The 26,918-nt window shown below is 45.1% G+C and overlaps 1 protein-coding gene across 1 annotated transcript in view; it reads left to right on the top strand.

The window, feature by feature from the left end:
- CFAP47 (cilia and flagella associated protein 47) overlaps positions 1 to 26,918 on the top strand; it is a 525,834-nt gene that overhangs the window by 101,323 nt on the left and 397,593 nt on the right. Inside the window, 3 exon segments of the mRNA XM_070944210.1 lie at positions 9,491 to 9,721; positions 13,580 to 13,680; positions 14,365 to 14,496. Coding sequence (XP_070800311.1) covers positions 9,491 to 9,721; positions 13,580 to 13,680; positions 14,365 to 14,496 — 464 coding nt within the window.

Raw genomic sequence — 26,918 nt, 5'->3', positions numbered from 1 at the left:
GATTTTGATAAGAAGTGGTCTAGTGTCTTTGTAATAGAAGGGGAAAGATATAGAAGAAAAAAAGAAGAAGAAGGAAAGCTGTTTGTTGTTTCCTTTTGTTTGATGGGGCTACAAATTCTGGAAGATTTTGGAACAGTGGTACTTTGGAATATTTTTTCTTTCTGGTTTTTCTCTTTTTGTGCCTTTTCGTCTTTCTTTTTTCTTGTAGAACTTCCCTCTTCCTGGACTTAAAAGAGTTCATTGACAGGGTTTTTGTTTTGTTTTGATTTTTGTTTTTTTAAGTTTTTTTGGGGGGGAGATATATACATTTTTTCACCATCTTTTTATCGCCTGGTTGGATATTTTGAGCAAATACCTGAGTTTTGGACTAGTGAACTTTTATTTCTTTTTTTGCGCTGATCTGGTTCTACTCTTCCCCCCCCCCCATATCTTCTTAATTTTTATTTTTTTCTCTTCATTTTTGGCCTTTTGGGCTATTTGATTGTTCTTGGCTTTTTGTATAGTTTATGGATTAAATCTACGTGGATTAGGGTATCAAGAACCTGAAGAATCTGATTGGGCATTTTGAATTTAAAGAAATTGAGTATTTGGATTATAAAACTGGGTAGTAAAATTTGAAAAATCTTTTTTCTCTTTTGCTTTTCTTTTTCCTTCTTTTTCCTTTCCTTTCCTTTCCTTTTTTTTTTTTTTTTTTTTGCCTTTTTGGGACATCTTGGCTGTTTGTAATTTTTCATTGTTTTTGGTGTTGTTTTTTCAGTTACAGTCTTCCTACCTTTTTTTATCCTATATGGATTAAATCTATGTGGATTAGGGTAGCAAGAACCTGAAGAGTCTGAGTGGACAGTTTGAATTTGAAGAAATTGAATATTTGGATTATAAATTGGGCAGTAAGATTTGAAAAAAAAACAAGATGAAGAAAACAACACAACATTCATCATCACCATCAATATCTGCAGCATCTGGTACTATTGGGCAAAAAACAACAGAATCCACGCCACAGCAAGAGAAAATAAGCATAGAATTAAAAAATATGCTACAGACTATATATGAAGATCTTAAGACAAGATTAGACAAGTTAGATGGGAGAATGAAAAAAATGGAAGGAGAATTGAAAGAAGTTAAAGAAATGATAGGGAAAAATGAACAACAATTGCAGCAAATGGAAGAAAAAGAAGCAATGGAGAAAAAAGTTGAAGAGATGGACTATAGACTTACAATTACTGATAAAAATCAGGAAAAAACAATTATAACCCTGAAATGGATAAAACTGATTTTTATCTAAGATTACAAAACATTGAAGAAGAAAAGGGAGAAAATTTAGCAGAGAAAATTGCAGAGATACTAGCAGAAGCAATGGAAGAAAGTAAGGAAGAGATATTAAGTGGAATCGACGAGATTATACAGAGTGCACACAAGTTATGCGAAGAGACATAATCTACCTAGAGAAATTCATGTCAGATTCATCAAGAAAACACTGAGAACAGAGATATTGCAATTGATGAGAAACACGATGATAAAGCATAAAGGGAGAGAAGTAGTGGCACTGAAACAATTCCAAGAAGAGAGAGAGATTTGAGAAAAGAATATCAATTTCTCACGAAATGTTTGATAAAGAGAGGAATAAATTTTAGATGGTTGATTCCAAAAGGAATATTGGTGAACTGGGAAGAACAAAGATACAGACTAGATTCAGTAGAGAAAGCAGAGTTATTTTATAAACAATACATAGATGTCCAAGAGGAAGGAAGGTTGAGGGAAGAAAAAGGAGATGAACAACAGGAGGAGAAGAAAGAACAGTCAAGAGAGATAACGAAAGAACTGGAAGAGACAGCATTAAGAGAAGGACCAAGGGTGAAAGAAGTTAAGGATCTAAGAAGGACTAGATCAACAAAGCAAATAAATAAATAAGAAATGGAAGAAGAAATTAAAATAATATCGTTGAATGTAAATGGATTAAACTCGGCAATAAAGAGAAGAAAAATATTTAATAAATTAGAGAAGTTAAAATTAGAAATTATATGTTTATTTCCAGAGACATTGTCTAGGGATGTTGGTAGCATGGGAAAGGGTGAAAGAAAAACATTATATGGAAGTACCAATGTGGCTTTCAACAATAGAAGCGTTGACACATCCAAATATAATTAACATGGACAAGATTGTAAGATATAAAGGCATTTTAACAGAGAAGGGAGAATTAAAACAGAAACAAGACTTAGAAAAACAAGAGATTGAGACTGACTGGTATACATGGCTGCAGGTACAATCAAGATATGATAAAGACTTGAAACAATATGGTTTTAATATGGAGGAATCAGAGTTGGATCAGATAATGATTGGAAAGGATGAAAAAATGATTAAAAGACTGTATAATTATTTGTTGCAAATTAGATTAGAAGATGAAGAGATAAAAGAGACAATGATAACATGGACGAAATTTTTTTGAATAGGCAATAGAATTAGAGAAATGGCAACAACTATGGGAAAGGAATTATAAATTGACAATGGCAACTGCATTCTATATAAAATGTTTTATAGGTGGCATATGCCACCAGAAAGATTAGCAAAGAAGTTTAAGGATAAATCAGCCAAATGTTATAAATGTTTGCATTCGCAGGGATCATACTATCATATGTGGTGGTCATGTTTAGATGCAAAAAATTATTGGTCTAGAATATAGAAATGGTTGGAAGAAATATTACATAAATCTATAGAATTAAAACCAGAGGTTTTTTTTATTGGGTATTCTCCCAGAGAGATTTAGTAAAGAATATGTGTATTTAACTATACATATAATAACAGCAGCAAGAATTGTTTTTGCACAAAATTGGAAGACAGAAACAATTCCGTCAGAAGGTGAAGTAATAAAAAAGATTTTAGACTGTGCAGAAATGAATAGATTAAGTCTAAGAATAAGAGATAAAGAGGAATCAGTGTATTTCAAGACGGGGAAGATTTTATATATGGTTAGAAAAGAAATACGAAGATAAGAAGATAGATAAATGATTTAGATAATAGAAAGTTAAACGAGGGAGAGGATAAAAAAGAAATAGAAACCCAGATGACACCAGAGTAAATGAAAAAGGGAGATGGGAGGGGGGAAAAGAAAGAAGATAATAAGAATAAGTGTACAATTATAATGATAATACTGATAGAATAAATCTGAAAAGAAATTGAAAGAAAGTATATACTATTAGAATACAGGAGTTGTTCGGATACCAAACAAGGAGAATATTCCACAGCTAAGAAGATAGAAAGGAGAGAGGAGTAGAGGGTAGGAAGAGGAGAGGGAGGGAGAGGAATGGAAGAAAGGGAAAAGGAGAGGAAGGAAGGGTAGGGGACAGGAGTAGAAGAGAAGGTGAGTAGGGGGAAAAGAAGAGAGGAGTGGGGGAAAGGAAGGGGAAGTAGGATGAGGTAGGAGAGGAGGAAAGAGAAAGTAGGAGAGGAGAGGAGGGAGGGAAGGGAAAGAGGAGAAGAAGGGTTGTTGCGAAATGAGGGAAGAAAGGGTAGAAGAGCAACTCCGAATGTAATTAAAATGCCTTATTTTAATGCTTTCTTTAAGGAAAACATGTATATGTGGGATTAATTATGTATAAGAAAATGTACATTTTATATTATGTGTATAAGAAATAAAACTGAAAAAACTTTTCCAAAAAAAAAAAAAAAAGAATGGTGTGGATTTCCAGAGAAAAATTGCAGACTACAGGAACCAGGTCAAAGATAAACCTCCAAATGCATCAAGGACCCTCTAAAAGGATGCAAATGACTATCTGTCTGCAAGGCGTATAAATCCTTATATTCCCCACCATCCAGTCAGAGCTGAAAAAGCTTCTTGGATGAGAAGCGAAACGTCTTCAAAGAAAAAACAAGAAAGTCCAATTGCTTATACAATTACTGTAATTATTATTACTCTATAATAGTTTACGAATGAATGCTGAAATTATCGTGAATTGAGTGACTATATAGATACATAAATTTGTGTGTATGTAAATGTGTAAAAGTAAAATCATATATTGATCAGTGATATTTGTGGCAAGAGAAAAAAATTAGGCACAATGTAAAAAACTTGAACAAAATAAAGGTGTACATGGCTGATGAGAGAATTTTTACAAATCTAGTGATTTTATTGTTATAGTGTGACAGCAAGGAACAAACGGCATTCTTCTCAAGGCAAAAAGGAACTTTGTTTGCAAGTGGCAGTATAAAGATGGGATGTAAGTTACTTTAAATTGTGGGCTGAGGTCACAGGGACGAAACACAAAGTAAATGGGAAATTTTGATCTGCAAAAGGAATATTATAAGTTCCAATAATATAAAAGGCAAGACATTAGAGTGCAAAGAAAGAATATAAAGAAAGTTCTGTAGAGTGATGGGCAGGTGATGATCACTACATAGTTAAGATCTTCTGCTTGTATACTGCTGGTTATAGTGGCTACTAACCCTTGGTATAACTAAAACTGCAGCTTGATATTGACATGCATAATCCTTTTTTAAATAAAGAATTAGGTGTAGCCAGAATGGACACTTGATGTGTTAAAATTCTTTTTGTAAAATCCATAGGTCTGTTATTGTCTTATGTAAGTTTCATACACAATATGAAACAATATTCTGCACAATATTCTGAGGCAACATTTCAACCCTGAGGTACAAATATTCTCTTTTATTGGTAGTGGAGTCTCAGCTGCTATAAATTGCCCTCCCATTCTACCATCAGTGCACAAGGTGGCCTATGTAAGATATAAAGAATGTAATTATGTAGGCATCTTAAAAACACTGGCATTTTCAAAAATTGTAGTAATTGTTTGGGCTTTGGTGAATGGTTGTGTCCTCAGATGACATTTTGGAAATAGTAATTACCATCTTGGGTCAATGAAGCAAAGAAACATATGTTAGGCAATTCTAGGCTGTCCAATACAACATTTTTGTTAAACTTATTCCCTTTCTGCCTCCTTTAGAAAAAGTATTATTAATGTGACAAAACAAATGTTTGAGGTTTGTGTTAATCCCTTCAATCTCCATTTATTTCTTATTTTACTTTGTCGCATTGTTAATTATTTCCTAGTAAGCATCATCAGTTGACTTAAATTAACATTTTATAATGAGGCATCTTAAATGTTAGCAGTACATATATTATTAGTGTCTTAATATTTTCTTTAAGATCAAATACAATTATTTTAAAATCTATGACAGACTGTCGGTGCCTTATCATTTACTTCAATCAAGTACTGAATATAAATTTGCTTTAGTCGAGAACCAAGAATAATACTAGGTAGCTTTTATTCACTAAATTACACTGATTTATTTACCAAATTTAGATGCCATCCAATTCCAGAACATCTCTGATTGGCTTACCCTAAGAAATAGAAAACAGTAAAAAAACAACAACTATATATTTGACAACTGTACTCCCTATAAGATAAAACACAACCATCAGGAAAACAGCCAAGTTCTTAAAGACTTCCAGAATATCATCATGGTGGAAACCAACTGCATCTCTAGAGATGGTTGGGATATTCCACAGGGCAAGAACCACGATAGTGGAAGCATACTTTCTGAGTCCTGATGCATGACTTTGTTTGATTGAGGGGCCAAAAGTGATTCAATTCTGCCTGGTTTTTCTTGAAGGGGTAAATGCCATGGGAGAGACTTGATCCTTCCAATAATCTGACTCTATATTTTTTCCCCTGTTTTTACATATTTGGGTCAGTTACATTATTTCTTAGATATTGGCAATAGAAGGGATTCAAAGAATGATTTAACATTGAATTGCTGAATCATTTTGCATTGTTTATGAGACTTTGAACCTAAGTTTCTTAAATCATGTGGAATTGCCCCATTCAAAAAGGAGGAAAACAAATCCACTGAATGTGACCTTGACTACACCAGAAGTTGTTCTTTGGGCCAAACACTGAATAAAATTCCAAGCTAATTTAAGATAAGTGGCATTATTACTCAACAAAGGAAAATTAGCACGTTATTATATTATACCATGTAGGCTACCTCACTTTGTATTTTACTGTTTAGGAACCTAGAAATATAAAAGTATAGTTAAAATGTGTAAAGTTAAATATAACTTTCAGTAACTTTCCTTTAGATCTAGCCATTTTAACAGAGATCTTTATTGATGACTTACATTTCACTGTGTTTTTCCTTTTTAAATTATTGTTTTAGACCAATGATGATATAGGTGTCAAATAAATTTAATAAATTGTTACCGTATTTTCCGGCGTATAAGACGACTGGGCGTATAAGACGACCTCCGAATTTTCCTGTTAAAATATAGGGTTTGGGCTATACTCGCCGTATAAGACTACCCCTCTTCCAACGCACACCAAATAAAAATTAAAAAAACATCAACTGGCTCACCCACAATATAAAAGCAGCTGTGCTAGACCCAAAATGGCCCCTGCAACAAGCAGAACCTCACACAGCCACAAAAAGCCCCAAAACCCAACTTTCACACTTTACACACACAAAATTCCACATACAGCTTTGTGAGATTTTGTGTGTTTGTGTAGTTAAAGTGAAACACTACAGAAACACACTAAATCTCAGAAAGCTGCACAAATATTATATTATTTTATTTTATTTTATTTTATTTTTATTTTTATATGAAAGCTAAATTTAAAACTTCCTAAACTTTAAATGGCTAGGTCTAAAAAAGAACAACTAAAAAAAACCCCAATTAACTATTTTTTTTTAAAGATCCCAAAGGGGAAAAAAACTTACCCAATAGAACAGGGGTCTCCAACCTTGGCAACTTTAAGACTTGTAGACTTCAACTCCCAGAATTCCTCAGCCAGCTTTGTTTTGCTGGCTGAGGAATTCTGGGAGTTGAAGTCCACAACTCCCTGCGTGCTTGATTGCAGGCAGGGAGTTGCTTGCTGATGGAATGGATTCAGGCAAGCGAAGCAAGGCAAGCAGCTAAGGCAGTGGTTCTCAACCTTCCTAATGCCGTGACCCTTTAATACAGTTCCTCATCTTGTGGTGACCCCCAACGATAAAGTTATTCCTAAAACCATCAAAAATATGTGTTTTCCGATGGTCTTAGGCCAGGGGTCCCCAACCTTTTGGAACTCAGGGACCACCAACTTCATAATTTTAAATTTCGCGGACCACTAATACGAATCCAGTGCGCCGCTTGCTGAAACACCTGGACTCCCAGTACTGGATGGGGTCCTTCAGGCACTCTCCCCCCTCTCTGTCTCTCTCTCTCTGTCTCCCACTCTTTCTCTCTCATTCTCTCTTTCTCTCTCTCTCTCATTTTTGCTTTCTCTCTCTCTCTCCCTCTCTTTCTTTCTCTCCCACTCTTTCTCATTCTCTCTTTCTCTCTCCCCCTCTCTCCCCCTCTCTCATTCTCTTTCTCTCTCCCCCTCTCTTTCTCATTCTTTCTTTCCCCCACTCTTTCTTTCTCTCCCCCCTCTCTCTCATTCTCTTTCTCCCCTCTCTTTCTCATTCTCTTTCTCTCTCTCTCCCACTCTTTCTCTCTCATTCTCTTTCTCCCCCCTCTTTCTCTTTCTCTCTCTCTTTCTCCCACTCTCTCTTTCTCTCTTTCTCTCTCCCCCTCTTTCTCTCTCCCCCCACTCTCTCTCATTCTCTCTTTCTCTCTGTCCCCCTTTCTCTCTCTCCCCCCCACTTTCTCTCTCCCCCTCTTTCTCTTTCTCCCACTCTTTCTCTCTCATTCTCTTTCTCCCCCTCTTTCTCTCTCTCTTTCTCCCACTCTCTCTTTCTCTCTCCCCCCACACTCTCTCATTCTCTCTTTCTCTCTGTCCCCCTTTCTCTCTCTCCCCCACTCTTTCTCTTTCTCTGTCCCCCTCTTTCTCTTTCTCTCTCTCCCACTCTTTCTCTCTCATTCTCTCTTTCTTTCTCCCCCTCCTTCTCTCTCTCTCCCCACTCTCTCCCTCTCATTCTGATTCTCTCATTCTGATTCTCTTTCATTTTGCCTCTCTCTCTCTCATTGTCTCTCTGATTCTCTGATTCTCTTTGATTCTCTGTCTCTTTCTCTGACTCTCATTCTCTCTCACTCTCTCTCTCTGATTCTCTCTGTCTCTTTCTCTCATTCTCTTTCATTCTGTCTTTCTCTCTCTTTCATTCTTTGTCTCTTTCTCTGTCTCATTCTGATTCTCTCTGATTCTCTCTTTCATTCTTTGTCTCTTTCTCTCTCTGTCTCATTCTGATTCTCTCTCTTTCTCTCTCATTCTCTCTCTCTCTCATCTCATGGGCCAGCCAGTGTCTTGGGGCTGAGAGGAAGTCAAGCATCTCCCTGAGAGACTGAGGGCCGGAAGAAGTGTGGGAGCGAAGCACTACTTGAACTTGTGCGTCATGAGCATTCGCCTTGGTATATTTGCACCAGCCGATGGCCAAGGCAGCCCTCATCTCTCTGCTGAAAGTGCAGCATCAGGATTCTGCCTTGGTATATTTGCGGCGCAAGGCAGCCTTCGTTTCCTGCTGCTTGGGACTCAGAGTGGTAAATGGTGACTGGTCCGGGGAGCAGCTGGATTTTGCTCTCCATTGCGGACGCCAGATCAGCCCCCTGCAAGATCTCATATTTCGAGGAGCGCTCCCTGAAGCGGGGCTGGAAACTTTGGTTGGGCTCCTTGAGAGAGGAGAACTTGCAGGGGGGGGGGTGATCTGGTGTCTGCAATGGAGAGCAAAATCCGGCTTCTCCGCTGTAAGAGCGGCATCAGGATTCCGCCTTGGTATATTTGCGGCACAAGGCAGCCCTCATCTCCTGATGCTTGGGACTCGGAGCGGTAAATGGTGACTGGTCCGGGGAGCAGCTGGATTTTGCTCTCCATTGCGGACGCCAGATCAGCCCCCTGCAAGATCTCATCTTTCGAGGAGCGCTCCCTGAAGTGGCACTAGAAACTTTGGTTGGGCTCCTCGAGAGACGAGAGCTTGCAGGGGGCCGATCTGGCATCCGCAAGGGAGAGCAAAATCCGACTGCTCCCCGGACCAGTCACCATTTACCGCTCCGAGTCCCAAGCATATACCAAGGCGGAATGCTGTTGCCGTACAAATTAAAGTAGTGCTTCACTCCCACAGCTTCCAGCCATCTTCCCGCTTCTGCCGCCCCCTCCCCCACCGCCACAACAGCACCATTCATTCCGGATGGCGAGGGCTGCGCTTGTTTTTCTGTATTGCACCACCTGCAAAACCCCTGTGAAAGGGTTGTTTGACCCCCAACCACTAAGCTAAGGTAAGCAAGCTGGAGGGGGAAAAGTTTTTCCCTTCTCCATGGCTCTGGCGATCCCAGCTGAGTTGCCTGATTAGCAGATCGTCAGAGCTTGGATCGCCAGAGCCATTTAAGGCTCATCAGAGCCTTTCGGGCTGGTCTGCCTGGTTACAGGAGAACGACACCCGGCGTATAAGACGACCCCCGACTTTTGAGAAGATTTTCATGTGTTAAAAAGTCGTCTTATATGCCGGAAAATACAGTAATTTAAATCGTGTTATTTTGAAATTTCATTTCTTACTCTCTTGATTTTAACAGGCCATCGGTTTTACAAGTTGAAATTCCAAAACTTGATTCTGGAGATTATGATGGTGATGGTGGTAGTACTCAACAGAGACATCCTTTAACAGTGCACTTTCCAGAAGGCAATAGAATTGAAATAACACCAGAAGGAAATTGCATTGGATTCAGCTGCCACATCAATTTCATTTCTTCAAAGCCATTATCTTTTTTGAAGAATTTATTCTTTGTTGATGAAGAAAAAAACAGGTAGCTGCAATATGACTTTTTAGATAATTAAGTAACTTAACACATTTCAGGGCTCAACATTACTTTATTTTACTTACCGTATTTTTTGGAGTATAAGATGCACTGGAGTATAAGACACAGCTTAGTTTTTGGGGAGGAAAATAGTGGGGGGGGGAATCTGCCTACCAGGTATTCATGTGGCTAGTATCCTTAGTCTGGTAAGCTTCAGCTTATTAGTTTGCTGGTTTTTATCCCCTGCTTGGGGATAAAAAACAGCTTCTAAAGCACAACTGATCTTTGGAGTGAGAAGCAATGAGAAAAGCAGGCTAACCATCGAGATCGCTGCACTTGCTAATGCCTCGTTAGGGATAAAAAAAAGCTTCACAGCTGAGAGTCGGAGGGAGGAGGCAAAGCACAAGATCACTTCATTCGCCTCCTTAGGGCTGAAAAAAAGCTTCAAAAAAGCTACATTCGGAGTATAAGATGCACCCAAATTTTCAGCCTCTTTTAGGAGGGAAAAAAGTGCGTCTTATACTCCGAAAAATATGGCATATGAAATTATATACATAATTTGAAATGTTTTAGTTACCCATATTTTATTGCTAAAATACTAACAATTTTGGCTAGTATAAAAGAAATAATTTAATACTACTTACTTTAGAAGAGTGTCAGCACATACCATCTGCTATAGGTTTTTGTTCAAAAGTTAGTATGTAGAAAGAAATATATGAGGGGAATTATTCATTCTCTCTGTGATATAACAAGCTTGAGTTAAAAGTGAAATGGTAATAGTGGCCTATATAGAAACTCCATTTGAGCTTTAAATTGAATGATTAGAGCAATAAAACTTTATCATTACAGTTATCCAAGATCAAAAAGTATATATAAGGTGGTCAAAATTCATCACTGTTATTGCTGTACATGAATTGAACTAGGGAAAAATCTAATAAATTCACTGTAACTGTAGTTATTATTACAAGAAAATCAGTATTACAGGGGGAGATAAGTATATTTGAAAGAGATTTGATCAAAGTAGGAAGTGTTACATAATATTCCAGTTTTCTTTTTAAAAATACATTTAACTTAAAATGCAGTGAAAAGCAGTTTTGGTTTCCCAGCTTCTAGCTAGTCAACTGATTTACAATCCTTTAATAATTTTACATTCCACAGTGAACTCCTAGAACTTCCCCTTCTCTCCTAGAATGACAATCTGTTATAAAAGTAATGGTGACAAACATGTTTTATTTACTTGGAAGCAGTGGTGGGATTCTGGGGGTTCTACGGGGGTCGGATGAACCCTTTGTTAAATTGCTGGCTCGCCCGCCCCTCGCCTCCCACCCGCACGGCGCCAGCCTACCGTAGCCAGGGGTAGGCAATTGTGGCTCTTTTACAACCTGTGGACTTCAACTTCCAGAATTCCTGAGACAGCTTGGCTGTCTCAGGAATTCTGGGAGTTGAAGGCCACAGGTTGTAAAAGAGCCACAATTGCCCATCCCTTCCCTAGCCTGAGTTCCGCTGCCTGGGATCCACGTGGGCTGCCACGTGGTTCCCCACCGGCTCCGGACGCAAGAGAGCAGGATGGAGAAAGCAGCTTCCACGCCTTCACTCACCCTCACTCTCTGCTCTGTTGGATCGCCGGCCGTTTGCTTACCCCGCCCACTCCCCATCTATTGCTGCCTCCGATGGCTAGAGGAAAAAAAAACTTCAAATTCTTGCCGCGGGGCTTCAAAGGGCCGCCCTAGAGCCAGTGGTGCAGCCAACCCTTTGTTAAATTGCTGGCTTGCCCCGCCCCTCCGCACCACTATTTATTGCCAATAAATAGTAGTGGGCAAGGGGCGGGGGAGCCAGCAATTTAACAAAGGGTTCGGTGTTTTTTTTGTAATTTTATTGGCCCACGGAGCTTCCGCATAGGCTAATTGGCCTCCCGGCTCTCAGCTGATTTGTCTCAGCTGTTTTGCTCAGGGCTCTTCTGCTTCCTTGCAAAGAGTGCTGATTCTTTTTCCCCTAGCTATGCTGAGAAATGAAACTGAAACTGCTGTTGCTGCAAGGTTGGAAAATTAGGCAGGCAGAATTCTTTTCTTTTTCCTCACCAAAAAAGGTAGGTGCAAACAATGGGAAATTTAGGGAAAAAGAGGAGAGTTCAGGATTTTAAAACACAAAAGAAAAAAAGCTCTATTTAACTAGGGAATTGTAATAATTGAGATACTATTAATTGTATATTTCTGAAAGCAGAAATGGTTAAGTTGTGGTTTGGAGGAATATATGGGGGAAATTATTTGATTTATTATTATTGGTAAATATAATTAATTGATTTGTAAGAAATTGGATTGCATGGAAATAATTGGAATATTCATGTTCATATTGATTAATATACAAAAAAGGTAGTTATATAACTAATTGATTTATATTAAAATGTTGAATTTATATTAAACAACTAATATTACATAATTAACCAATGTGAAGATGGATATAAAAATAGATGACAATGGGAAGGGGTATAATATAGAATAGAAGGGAAAAATTGAATTTGATTAAGATTAGAGATGAGGATGAAGGGTAATTGGTTTTTTACAAAAATAGATGAATAAATATGGCAAAAAGGAAATATAGAAATTGTAAATTTAATTGAAATGACTAAACACTGTTTAAATTTGTGAACCGGCCAAATACTCTGTTCAAAGAAAATACATTGTATGTTTGTATGTGTGTTTCTAATTATTGTTATTTATTCATATTTGTTCTCTTTTATTCTTTAAAGTTTAACAATTCATTCTTTATCTTAATATCTTTATATTTGTTTGGGGTTGGCTTTCTTCCCTTTCATCTTTTTTATTGTACAGCAATCTTTCTCCTCAAACCTACCACCTCTCTCTTTTCTTTCCTTCTTACTTTCTCTTCCTCCCCCTCTTCTTCTCCTCCCTACTTCCTCTTCCTTTCTCCTTCTCCTCCTCTCTTTCTCCCTCTCTTACCCTCCCTCCTACTCTAATTTCCCTTCCCTTCCTTCGTCTCTCTCTATTGCTGTATCCTTTTATGCATATGGACTATTCAGAGGGCTGAAAAAGTTATTTTTGACTGGTCCTTGCACTTTTGACCAGTCCTCGAACTTACGACTGTCCTCACATTTTACGTTTTTGCCCTATCTTGTCACCATGGTGAAGAGAAGCAGTTGTGAAATGAGTGACACGGTTGTTAAGAATGCTACAATGGGCATAAATGATGACCAGTGATAAGTGCGAAGACCGGTCAAAAGTGCGAGGACCTGTCAGAAATCACTTTTTTCAGCCCTCTGGGTAGTCCTTTTGTGCATATGGACTACTCAGAGGGCTGAAAAAGTTATTTTTGACTGGTCCTCGCACTTTTGACCAGTCCTCGAACTTACGACTGTCCTCACATTTTACGTTTTTGCCCTATCTTGTCACCATGGTGAAGAGAAGCAATTGTGAAATGAGTGACATGGTTGTTAAGAAAGCTGCACGGGCATAAATGTGAGGATGGTGATAAGTGTGAGGACCGGTCAAAAGTGCGAGGCCCAGTCAGAAATGACTTTTTTCAGCCCTCTGAGTAGTCCCTATGCACATAGCCATGACCACCCGGTCACATGACGAGCTACCCACGCTTACACAGTCACGTGACCAGCTAGCCACGCCCACCCAGTCACATGATTGCCAAGCCACACCCCAACTAAGCCACGCCCACAGAACCTGTTGTTAAAAAAATTGAATCCCACCACTGCTTGGAAGCATTTTCCATATATAATGCAGTGTATGCAGTTCTGCATAGAGGCCAAGACAGTGAGAAACTGAGAATTTAATTATAAAATTCTGCTAATGGCTAGGAAATATTCAACTATATTTCTAATGAAAATTATTCTATTTTTAGATTCTCACTTCAAGTGTCTGCAACCGCAGAGAATTGCCTTCTTACAGTGTATCCCTACTTGGCTTGTCATCTTACTAACCAACAAATTGTCTTGGAAAGTGGTGAGTAGTTTCTGATTTGTTTTTATATTATTCTGATTAGTATTGCTTCAAATATTTGACAAATTCAATGTGCTATATCAAGACTCTGTTTCTTTTATTGTTTTTGGTCACCAAAAGTCCTTAGATTTTACACAAAGTACATCCTGATGCTTGGATATATGAGACAGTACTGAAAGTTATAAAAGTAGATTTGAAGAGTAATAAATGATTGCAAATGCTGAAATAAGGCTAGTAGACATGAAACAGTGGGATGAAATAAGAAATAAATAAGATTGCCATTCACAAGTTTAGAATGGATGTTAGAGTTAAGTTTTCTAGTTCCAAAACAATGATTAATCTACGTTTTCTACAATGCTAAAATATAATGCAGAAATATAAAATAAGGATTAATAATTTGTTTAAATGAAATGTATTTCATGTATCTTAATAATTTTTCTCCTTAATTACTAAGAAAATTTATATTCTTACTTTCAAAAAGTCCAAATTATTTTCTTAACAATTTACTTCCCTGACATGCTTAGATCTTAAGAATTTGTCATGAATGTGATGGATTAGTGTTAACTTATGCTACTTTGAATTCATGATATATTTCTGTATAATATACAGTTAAATATTTTAGAATGTACTTTTAGAATGAACTGAATCCTTCATGATGGTTTTTGTGTATGTTTTCATCATACTTAGATTCTAGTAAAATAATCTACAGCACTGGAGATACTTTACAACATCCATGCTATATTCCTGGAACATGTGTACAGTCTTCTTCCAGTATTTTTGATCCAGTTACCAACTCTGATTATGAAAATTCTGTTTCAGGTATAATTTACAAATGATCTCTAAAATGAAGGAATGATTAAGAAACATGGTTTTGTTTTGTTTTGTTTTTTTTAATTTGATTTATATGCCGCCCTTCTCCGGAGACTCAGGGCGGCTTACAATGCGTTAAGCAATAGCCTTCATTCTTTTGTATATTTTATACAAAGTCAGCTTATTGCCCCCACAAACTGGGTCCTCATTTCACCTACCTTAGAAAGGATGGAAGGCTGAGTCAACCTTGAGCCTTGGAGAGATTCGAACCAGCAGAAATTGCAGGCAGCTGTGTTAATAACAGTTAAGCTTGGTTGAGCTTCTCAAGAGTTATTTGAAGATAGTAAATTCTATGCTTCTCTCTAAGACTTGCAGCTGGCTATAAATGGCATAGTTGTTGAACAAATGAGATATCTATTTGGGAGGCCTGATTTATATAGCAAAGAAAAGTTCATTAATCAGATTTTAATTTGCTCAGTTTTCAAATATACACTAATATCAAATAGCTCTGTCTTTGGAACTAAAGATGATAAATATCTTTTCAATACTTAGTTTTGGTTGGGATATACCAAAATAGTATAATATAATTCTGCACAATGGATGTTAAAAATTATATTGAAAGTACCAGTTGTCATTTTATGTCTTATTAATATTAATATCTGGAAGAACAATGAAAAAGGGTTTCTTTGGAAGATTTCTGTCAAAGAAAAATTATATGAAGGAAAGTACTGTTCAGGTACCATCTGGTTTATTTAATTCAAAACCAGTTCTTTGAACCTTGCTTGGGAATTACAGTATTAGTCAGCCAGTGGAACTGATACAAAGAAAAAAAAATGAAGCTTAGTTGCTTTTTGTAATAGTTTCAAAGGGAGACCAATATAGAAAGAATTATAGTAATCAAGGCAATTAAAACATGGTTCATCATAGCTAAATCAGAACATTTCATAAAATATTAATACCAAAATGTCACGGTTCCAAGGGGTTATTTCAAGGGACTAACCACCTCTTTCCTTCCCCCTCCCGAGGGGGCCCCTTTGGCTTATCAGGGTATTTATCATGGAATTGTTTTACTAGCCTGTCTGCTTTCACATCCCAACTTTTAACCCAAGTAGCTTCAGACAAAGGATACTCCTTCCAATGTACTAGATATTGTAATTGACCCCTATACAATCTGGAGTCTAAAATCTTTTTCACTTTTTGCACCACCATAGGCTTGGAGGGTGGTTGAGACTGTAGTCTTAACCTGGACCCTATGGCTGGCTTCAGCAGACTGCAGTGGAAAACGGGATGCACTTTCCCTAGAATGCAGGGGAGGTTGAGTTGAACTGTCACTGAGTTAATTACTTTCACTATTGGGAATGGACCTAAAAATTTAGGTCTCAGTTTCTTACTAGGCAGCTTTAGTTTTATGTATCTACCTGACAGATAAATCAGATCTCCCACACAGAAGGGAGGTTGAAGAGATCAGTGTTTATCCGCTTGCTTTTTATATGCCTCAGCGGCTTCTGCTAGCTCTTTTTTAGTGTTCTCCCAGGCCTGTCTCAGTGACTCCATCCACTCAATCAGGGTCATAGAAGAGGGGGGGTTCTCTGGGCAGTTAAGGCATGGGCACAAAGCCTATGCCACTGGTGACCTGGAAAGGGGTTAATCCGGTGGTGCTGTGCACGGCGTTGTTGTATGCCATTTCTGCAAATGGCAGCAGGTCCGCCCAGTTCTCTTGCTGGTAATCCACATAGCATTTTATATATTGTTTCACCATTGCATTCGCTCGTTCCGCAGCGCTGTTTGTATTCAGATGGAAAGCCGAGCTAAGTCCTTGTGTGGATCTGGCAGATCTCAGGAACTCTCTCCAAAATTTAGCTGTGAATTGTGCACCGCAGTCTGAAATGACCCAGCGGGGTATTCCATGCAGCGGGTAAATCTGTTTGATGAACATCTTCGCCAGTTTTTTCGCTGATGGCAATCCGTAACAGGCTGTGAAGTAGACTTCCTTTGAGAATAAGTCAATTACTGTCCAAATAACTGTATTTCCCCCCACTCTCTGGGAGCTTGACTATAAAGTCCATTGCAATCTCCTCCCAGTCGGCTGGGGCTGGCTACTTGCTGGAGGAGCTCAGGAAGTTTCCCTGGTCTCATTTTCATGGCAGCACAGGTGGCACAGATTTTTACGTAGTCTTCTACATCAGATTTCAGTTTTGGCCACCAAAACTGCCTCCTGGCCAAATGCAGGGTTTTTAAGAATCTGAAATGGCCGGCCAGTCTGGAATCATGGCTGTAGTACTTCAGTCTCAAGCTGGCGGGGATATATAGTTTTGAACCCTTCCAAGCCAGTCCATCTCTCATGGTCAGGATATCCCTATTATCATTGAACCACGGGTCGGCTGGGAGCACTACTTTCAGTGTTGCCATCAGCTTGTCCTGGCTGGGATTGGGTTGTTGTCTGGTTTAGCCCCTGATGGGGACTTGTGCGGCTGATTGCAAGGGGGGAATGATGGCGTGGACAATTTCTTCTCTGCAACTATTGAATTGGGGTTTTCTCGATAGGGCATCAGCTAGTAGATTTTTTCCTGCTGAGATGTAGTTTCCACCCATTGCTTCTTCAAGATGGCGGCGCATGTATATGCAGCGGCTCGACACTCCAGAGACTGATATTTTTTAATTAATTTATTGTTGTGTATTTTTTAGTGAGTGCTCTGCACGTTCAGGCACAAGTAGTTTACAGTCGACAAGAGTTATTAATCATTGGCAGAGAAGGCAGAGAAGGCTGCATTTGTGAACCAGGAGTCTCAAGTTACAACATTCCAGCTGAGCTGGTTAGAATGACACTGTGGATTACTCTCCCTGCTAGAGAGCAAAGGAAACGAAGGAGATGAAGGAAACGCAGGCAGAAACGAGGCTGTAGAGCCGGACTGCGTGTAAGATTAGGAAAAATCCTCACAAGCCTGCACTGCCAAGTCTTTTTGTTTCAAATGTTAGATCTCTCCCTAATAAGATTGAGGAGCTAGAACTTACTATCTCTCTGCAGAAAAACATTTGGGACTGCTGTGTTATGATCTTTACAGAGACGTGGCTTGACCCTACCATTCCAGGAGAGGCTATTGAATTACAAGGACGCTCAGTTTATCGAGCGGATAGAACCATGGTCTCTGAGAAGAGCAGAGAAGGGGGACTTGGTGTTTACATAAATAACAACTGGAGCACAAATGTTAAAATAATGGACACCCACTGTTCTCGTGATTTGGAATACTTGGCAGTGAAATGCCACCCCTTTTATCTACCTCGTGAGTTTAATATTGTGATAACAACTGCAGTATATATACCTCATGATGCTAATATGACCACAGCCATGAGTCACCTGTTAACTGCTATTAGCAAACAGCAACAGGCCTACCCGGATGGAGAGCTGGTGGTTGCAGGTGATTTCAATCAAGCCAACTTAAAGACTGTCCTCCCTAAATTCTATCAGTACATAGACTGTCCCACTAGAGGGAAAAATATCTTGGATCAGGTATATAGTAACATCATGCATGGATACAGGACTATGCCTTTACCCCACCTGGGACAGTCAGATCATATATCTGTGTTCTTGATCCCATCATATAGACCTCTTGTCAACAGAATTAGACCATCAATTAGAGAAATACAAGTGTGGCCAGCGGGTGCATCGGAGCAACTTCAAGATTGTTTTGGGAGTACTGATTGGGCACTGTTTGAGGAGGACAATATTGACACTTACACTTCAATAGTACTGTTTTAGCCTGTATGTACTGAGTTTACAATTTACATGTTGGAGATGTAAATGTGATGATGCAACGTATTTTCATGTATGGTGGACATGTAAGAAAATTAAGGCATTTTGGATTAAGATATGGTGGATTATACAAAATATTCTTAAAAGGAAGATAAAATTTACTCCACAGTTGTTTTTATTGGGTATAATTGAAGGATGTACAGTTATAGAGACTAATCTGATTTTGAATTTAATAACTGGTGTGTGGTGTGTAGTGTGACTGGTCCAAGGGGAATATCCGAGGACGCATGCGCAAAGATGGCGGCGACCGGGTAGCTCCCGGGAGAGACGGGGTGGTTTTGGGCCATGCCGAGGGGTCTAAGGGTCGTTAAAAACATCCACGACCCTAGCCCTGGCGAGAAGAGCTCCTGCCCAGCCTGGGGAGGGCTTTTACCCTCTCTGGAGCATCGCGGCTGGAGCAGGAGCCGGCGTTTGGAGAGGCGCGTGGAAGCGACGTGTGAAGGAGATGGCGGCAGTCGACCACGCCGAGGGGTTTAAGGGCTGGTAAAACATCTACGGCCCCAGCCCCCGGCGAGAAGAGCTCCTGCCCAGCCTGGGGAGGGCTTTTACGCCCCCCGGAACATCGCGGTTGGTGCTGGTGGCCGGCATTGGAGAGGCGCGTGGAAGCGCCGTGCGAGGGAGAATGGTGGCGAGGATGGCAGCAGTCGGGGAGTTTAGTTTGTTTGAAACTGCTCCCCCTGATATTCGGGCTGCTCCCCTTGATATTTGGGCTGTGGAGGCCTCTCCCATGTGAAGGAGAAGGAGTGACGGAGTGACGGAGACAATGGAGCCAGGAGGTGGGTGGTTGGGATGTTGGATGACGGCTCCCTCTCCCCCCGCCACTGGAGGTGGCAGATCCGAGGCAGTAGCAGCGGATGACCGTAGCCGAGATATGACAGCATGATGGTGGCCAAGATTTACTACATGGCGGAGGAGGTGGTTGTTATCCTCCTCTGGGGATATTGCTCTCCCCCTCCCCCCCGCCCCCCCGCAGGACTGCTTCCAGAACAATCACGTGGGACCTCCCCCTTATTCTTCATTTCACCTACGCCTTAGCCGGAAAGAGAGACTATGGGGGAGCTGAGGGATCCATTTCTACTCCAGCGAAGGAGCTGTAGTAACACCCCTGGTATGACTACCTCCAGTGAGATCAGCCAGCATGAGAGGATGGCTTGACCATTGCCCCATTGGAGTGGAGAGGACATTGGACCTTCTCCCTGTCGTGAGAGGACAGTGGAGTCCAGCTCTATGAAATTCTATGAAATTCATCTCTACCCTGAAGGGTCTCTCTGGACTATGAACCCAGGACTGGCCCTCCTTTCCACCTTGGACTCAGACGTACAATGACGTACAAGAAAGCCGACCTGCTAGCATTGCGAGACTCCCCCCTCTCGCAAGTTTGGCCCCCCACTTTATCGAGGGCCCACCTCGATGATGGGCTTTGGAACCCTGAGAGGTGGCATGTGAAAACTAGAGGGTTGAGGGGTTTTATATCAAAAATTTTTGTAAATTTTTTAAGGGGTTCTAGGGAGGGGGAGGGTTTGATTGGAATACGGGTTGTGGGTATGGGGGATAGCCCACAAAGGGGAGGGGCGGGCCTGGCAAGAAAACACGGTGTGGGAGGTGGGGATCCCGGGGTCGAGGGGGGAGTCATAGTTTGTCCAGATAGTGCTCTGAATATCATTACCGTGAGTGGGAGGGGTAGGTATGGCGGGAGCAGGGGGCCATATTGAGTCAAGGGAGCACGTACCTGCTGTTTACAAGTGGTGACATGCTCCGGCCCCCAAGGCTCCACCCGTTCCCCAGGTTGCACAGACCCTCAGGACCCGACCCTTCGGCTGATGCTGTGCAATGCCAGGTCCGTAGTAAATAAAGCCCCCCTCATTTGTGATCTTATTTGTGAGGGGGGAGCGGACCTGGCGGGTATTACGGAGACCTGGTTGGGCCAGGAGGGGGGTTCCCCCTCGTTGAAATGTGCCCACCAGGTTTCCACACATTCCATCGGCCGAGGATACAGGGCAGGGGCGGGGGAGTAGCAGTTATTATTAAAGAAGGTGATCTGTCCCCGTACCCACACACACACCCACACAGCCAGTCGAGGGTTAAGGAAACACTTTGGAACGCACCCAGGTCTTATCTCTGACTTGGCAGCGATAGACACACCGTCTGCCAAGGGTCTTTATTTTCACAAACAGACAGATAAGATACGAACGTTCAAGAAAGTCCAAACAGAAATAATATTCCTCCCAGCAGTTCCGGACGAGGCTTTAGTGACTCCAAGGTTTTGCTTCGTTCGTCACAAGGATCCTTTGACCACTACCCTCTATTATATAGTCTCTGGGATGTGGTCCAGTGACTCAGTTCTAATCCCTAGCACGCCTCCCAAGCTGCTGCAAACGTTTATCACGCCTTCGGAGGCGTGCGTCCAGGAATGATGTTTCATTATCACTTTGACTCGAATCAGCTGTTTCCTCTCCCTCAGCCGGCACTTGAAACAATGCCAGAGGGGAGGGGCCTGGAGAGGGAGGCCTGGCTGACTCCTCTTCCTCATGCTCGGAGCTTTCTTCCTCCGATGGGACAGGCTCAGAGGGCGGGGCCACAACACTATCCCCCACCGCAGGGCCCTTCCCCCGGGTCTGACGGTCGGGATGGGGTCGGGACGGGAACTGTTCGTGGAAAGCCCGCACCAGGTCAGGGGCCTGAACGGCAGATGCGTCCACCCAGGTGAAATCCTCGGGCCCGTACCCCTTCCAGGCAATGAGGTATTGGAAGCGCCCCTTCAGCCAACGGGAGTCCCGGATACTGTCCACCTCGTACGTCGAGGCATCGTCCTCGTCGGCTGCGGCTGGGGGGGCAGGCGTCGGCGGGCGGCGGAGATGGCTCGCGGGGGCCTCAGGGACCAGGAGGGACCGATGAAAAACAGGGTGGAGCCGCATGGAGCGGGGTAGAGTCAACCGGTAGGCCACCGGATTGATGACCGCCTCGATAGGGAAGGGACCGATAAAGCATTGGGCCAGTTTCCTCACCGGCCGGTCCGTGGGGAGGTGTTTCGTGGACAACCACACCCGATCTCCTACTTCCAGCGGTGGCGTCGCCCGGCGGGCGCGATCGGCGAACCGTTTATAATCCTCTTTCGCCCGGATCAGCTGCCGCCGCACCAGTTGCTGCACTGCCTGCAGCTCCGAGAGGAAGTCCCGGGTCTCGGGAACAGGGGAGTCCATGATGGTCAACGGGAAAAGCCGTGGATGGTATCCGACGTTGGCATGGAACGGGGTCATCTGGGTGGAGGTGTGTTGGGAGTTATTAAAAGCGAACTCCGCCAGGGGAAGGTACTCGGCCCAGTTGTCCTGCTGCTGGTTGACAAAACAGCGGAGGTACTGCTCCAGTATGCCGATGACCTTCTCCGTGCCCCCGTCAGTCTCCGGATGGTGCGACGATGACAGGCACACCTGCACCTCCAGCGCGGCCATCAGGCTTTTCCAGAAGCGAGCCGTGAACTGGGCCCCGCGGTCCGAAACCACCCGGTCCGGCAGGCCGTGGAGGCGGAAGATATGTTGCAGGAACAGGCGAGCCGTGGTGCGGGCCGAGGGCAGGCCGCGGCACGGGATGAAATGTGCCATCTTCGTGAGCGCATCCACCACCACGAGGACGGTCGTGTACGTAGCGGACAGGGGCAGGTCTGTCAGGAAGTCCATGGAGATGGCTCCCCAAGGTCTCTCCGGTGTCGGTAGCGGCTGGAGGAGTCTGGGAGGGGGGCCGGACGCGGCTTTGGCCTGTCGGCACGTCACACAGGACGTCACGTAGGCGTGCACGTCGTGCCGTACCCGAGGCCACCAAAAAGTCCGCGTCACCAGGTTCAAAGTCTTAAAGAAGCCGAAGTGCCCCGCCGCGGGGTTGTCATGACACTGGTTCATGACGAGGGCTCGGAGCGGACTCGTGGGCACGTACAGCCGACCCCGATGTCTGAGCAAGCCCTCCTCCACGGTCCATGGGGACGCGGGGCCGACGTCCGCTCTCCGCTGCTGCGACCAGTCGTCCCGTCGCTGCGCTTCCAGCACCCGAGCCCGCAGGTCCACCGGTTCCTGGACCGCGGCCAAGGAGTCTGCTGGCAGCACCGTCCGGGGGGGAAGGGAGTCCTTGGGGCAAAAGTATTCCGGCTTACGGGATAGCGCGTCCGCCCTCTGGTTGAGGTTGCTCGGAATGTAGGTGACGTGGAAGTTGAACCGGGCGAAAAACAACGACCACCGGATCTGCCACTGGTTCAACTTCCGTGCCGTGGTGAGGTGCTCCAGGTTCCGATGGTCCGTCCGCACCTCCACCTGGTGTCGGGCCCCCTCGAGGTGATGTCGCCAAGCCTCGAACGCGGCCTTGATGGCCAGCAACTCCTTTTCCCAGATGGTGTAGTTGCGCTCGGAAGGGTTGAGTTTCCGGGAGTAGTATGCGCAGGGAAAAAGAGTGCCGCCATCCACCGGAGCCTGTAGCAGCACCGCCCCAATCGCCACGTTGGACGCGTCCGTCTCCACCACGAACGGACGGTGTGGATTGGGGTGCCTCAGGACTGGCTCCGTGAGGAAGGCCTGCTTGAGGACCTCGAAGGCCTGCTGCTGCGGGGGCCCCCACTGGAACGGGACCTTCTTCCGAAGGAGCTGGGTCAACGGCAAGGTCAGGGTGGCGAAGCCCGGGATGAAGGTCCGATAGTAGTTGGCGAATCCCAACAGACGCTGGACGTCCTTCACCCGACACGGGGGTTCCCAACTGCGCAAGGCCTCCACCTTGTGCGGGTCCATCGCGATGCCCTCGGGGGTGATGATGTGCCCGAGGAACTCTATGGAAGTCTGGAAGAAGTAGCATTTCTCCAACTTCGCATAGAGCTGGTGCTCCCGCAGGCGCTGCAGGACCTGGCGGACATGCTGGAGGTGACTTTCCGGGATCCGGGAATAGATCAAAATGTCATCCAAGTAGATCACCACGAACCGATCCAGCATGTCCCGGAACACATCGTTCATCAAGTGCTGGAAGACCGCGGGGGCGTTGGTCAACCCGAACGGCATGACGGTATACTCGAAGTGTCCGTACCGCGTGCCGAACGCCGTCTTCCACTCGTCCCCCTCTCTCACGCGCACCAGGTTGTAAGCCCCTCGGAGATCGAGCTTAGTGAAGATCGAGGCCTCCCGCAACCTCTCCATCAGCTCCGGGATCAGCGGCAGGGGGGTAGCGATTTCGCACTGTGATGGCGTTCAAGCGCCGGTAGTCGCAACACAGGCGCAAGTCCCCCGTCTTCTTTTTAACGAAGAGGACCGGGGCCGAGAGCGGGGAGGTCGAAGGCCGGATGAACCCACGGGCCAGGTTCTTTTCCAGAAAGTCCCGTAAGGCGGCCAGCTCGGGCTCCGACATGGAGTACAGGCGTCCCGAGGGCAGGGGCGCGTTGGGCATTAGGTCCACCGCACAGTCGTAGGGTCGGTGCGGGGGCAAGCGGTCCGCCTCCTTCTCGCTGAACACGTCGGCGAAGGGCGTCAGCTCCGGAGGCAAGGAGACGTTTGGGGCAGAGACGTCCTGGCCGGCGCAGGTGTGGCGAAGGTGGTCGACACACTGCAGGCTCGGGAACGAGATGGCGTTTCTCGACCACGCCACCTGAGGGTCGTGCGCCCGAAGCCAGGCCATCCCCAGGACCAAGGGAAAGTGCAGATCCGCCGTTACGTAAAACTGGATCGCCTCCTCGTGGTTTCCAATGGCGAGGCGCAAGGGCTGGGTAGCGGTTTTGATGGGTCCTGCCACGAGTTCCCGCCCATCTATAGTTTCAACCCTCAACGGAGGGTCCACTGGAACCAAGGGGACTTTGTAATGGGCCACAAAGGCCTGGTCCATAAAGTTCGTGGTGGCCCCCGAGTCCACCAGCGCGTGCGCCTGGAGCCCCTCCGACCGGTTAGCCAACAACACCCGGGTGTTCAAAATCAGGTGCCGAGGGGGCTCACAGTCCACAGCCGCCGACTCCGGCGGGGCATGGTCACGTGCCTGACCCAGAGTTTCCCCTAGGCCAGGCCTGGCCCGTTTCCCAGCAGGTCACGCCGAGACTCCGGAACAGGCTTGAGCGGTCCACTCCGCTTCCGGGGACACGAGGCGGCAAAATGTCCCGCCTCGCCGCAATAGAGGCACAACCCCCCTTGACGTCTCCGCATCCGCTCCTGGGCCGTCAGTTGAGGTCTGGCTGCTCCGAGCTCCATAGGCTCCTCAGCCGTCGCCACAAAACGCTGTGCGGTCCGGAGCGCTGTCGGTGCGAAACGCGGGGGTGCCGACGCTGTCGATGGTTCCGGAAGAGCCCGACGGGGCCGTCGCCGTTGCAAGCGGGCGTCGATGCGCAGGCATTGGGTCACCAGCGCGTCGAGGGTCGGTGGCGCCTCCACACGAACCAGCTTGTCCTGCATCTCGTCAGAAAGGCCGTCCTGGAAAGCGTCCATCAGCACCACCTCATTCCAAGCCGAATCCTGGCCTAGCAGTCGGAACTCTGCAATATAGTCCTGCAGGGGGCGCTTGCCTTGGCGGAGGTCCTTGATGCGCCTCGCTGCCGTCTGCACCCGGAGGGGGTCCTCAAACATGGTGCGCAGGTGTTGTAAAAAGCCCTGAAAGTCCAGGAGCAAGGGGCTATCTTGCAACAACAGGGGCGTGGCCCATCGGGCGGCAGTGCCCGAGAGGGAGCTGATAACAAATGCCACCCGAGCCCGGTCATCCGGAAAATCCTCCGGCCTCATTGCCATAAACAGTTGGCATTGTCCCAAGAAGGCCGGAAACATCTCCTGCTGCCCAGAAAACCTATCTGGCACGTTCACTGGGCATCTCGGACGGGGAGGGGGAGGAGGTGGAGCTGCAGGAGCATTTCCCAAAGCAAGTTGGGCAGTTAGCTGTGCTACTTGCTGTTGCAGAAGCTGATTGGCCTCCAGCATCTGCTGTATCTGCTGCTGCAGCTGTTGGTCCATCGTGGGTTAACGATGGAGTATGGGGTGACGAACAAGATGATCTGTCCCCGTACCCACACACACACCCACACAGCCAGTCGAGGGTTAAGGAAACACTTTGGAACGCACCCAGGTCTTATCTCCGACTTGGCAGCGATAGACACACCGTCTGCCAAGGGTCTTTATTTTCACAAACAGACAGATAAGATACGAACGTTCAAGAAAGTCCAAACAGAAATAATATTCCTCCCAGCAGTTCCGGACGAGGCTTTAGTGACTCCAAGGTTTTGCTTTGTTCGTCACAAGGATCCTTTGACCACTACCCTCTATTATATAGTCTCTGGGGTGTGGTCCAGTGACTCAGTTCTAATCCCTAGCACGCCTCCCAAGCTGCTGCAAACGTTTATCACGCCTTCGGAGGCGTGCGTCCAGGAATGATGTTTCATTATCACTTTGACTCGAATCAGCTGTTTCCTCTCCCTCAGCCGGCACTTGAAACAATGCCAGAGGGGAGGGGCCTGGAGAGGGAGGCCTGGCTGACTCCTCTTCCTCATGCTCGGAGCTTTCTTCCTCCGATGGGACAGGCTCAGAGGGCGGGGCCACAACAGAAGGTCTGAGACCGAGGGAGGCCATTGTTCCTCAGACGGCTGGCTGTGAGTCCCTCCTCGTGAAGTGGGGTCATGGGGTTCAGATGGGTTTGCTGATCACATACCTGGCTCCCTGCCACGTGGCAACAGCCCTGCCCGAGCTACTCAACGTCATCACCGCGGTGGCGGTTGATACCCCCAGGCTTATGGTCATGGGGGATTTCAACCTGCCGTCCATGGGTGAGGCATCTGAGGTGGCTCGGGAGTTCATGGCTTCCATGACAGCCATGGACCTGACCCAGTTAATTCATGGCCCTACCCACACGGGGGAAAACACGCTGGATCTGGTTTTTGTCTCTGGACAGTGGCTGAGTGATCTTGAGATAGGGGATATAGTTACCGAGCCCTTGTCATGGTCAGATCACTCTCTCCTTCGTCTCGACCTTCAAACCGCTGCACCCCGCCGCAGGGAGGCGGAGCCGGTAAAATGGTTCCGCCCCAGGTGCCTGATGGAACCTGATAGGTTCCAGATGGAGCTTGGGCCATTTCCCGAGGCTCTGGCACACACCTCGACTGGAGACCTAGTGTCTGCCTGGGATAGGGCAGCTGCTGGAGCTCTGGATCGGGTTGTGCCTTTGCGGCCTCTGACCCGGCGCCGATCTCATTTGGCTCCTTGGTTCACTGAGGAGCTGAGGGAGTTGAAGCGCCAGAAAAGACGCCTAGAGAGTAGTTGGAGGGCCAGTCTTTCTGAATCGGACCGGACACTGGTAAGATCCCATATTAGGAACTACCTAGTGGCGATAAAAGCAGCGAAATGTAGTTATTTTGCTGCTCTTATTGCATCATCAGATAACCGCCCGGCCACCCTGTTTAGGGTGGGACTGGGGCAGGTCTTGAGAATGTTATCTGGGATGAGTTTGATCCTGTGACCCCTGAGGATGTGGACAGGATTCTGGGCAGATTGAACGCGACCACTTGTTTATTGGACCCGTGTCCCTCCTGGTTAATGCTGGCTTCCCGGAGGTGACGCGAGGCTGGCTCCAGGGGATTATAAATGCTTCGTTGGGTGAGGGTGACTTCCCCGCCACCTTGAAAGAGGCGGTG

The sequence above is a fragment of the Pituophis catenifer genome, unplaced genomic scaffold, assembly GCF_029215685.1.
Source record: "Pituophis catenifer annectens isolate HBS135680 unplaced genomic scaffold, rPitCat1.0.hap2 SCAF_4, whole genome shotgun sequence".
Classification (NCBI taxonomy): Eukaryota; Metazoa; Chordata; class Lepidosauria; order Squamata; family Colubridae; genus Pituophis; species Pituophis catenifer.
This window is presented reverse-complemented; position numbering and strand designations above follow the sequence as displayed.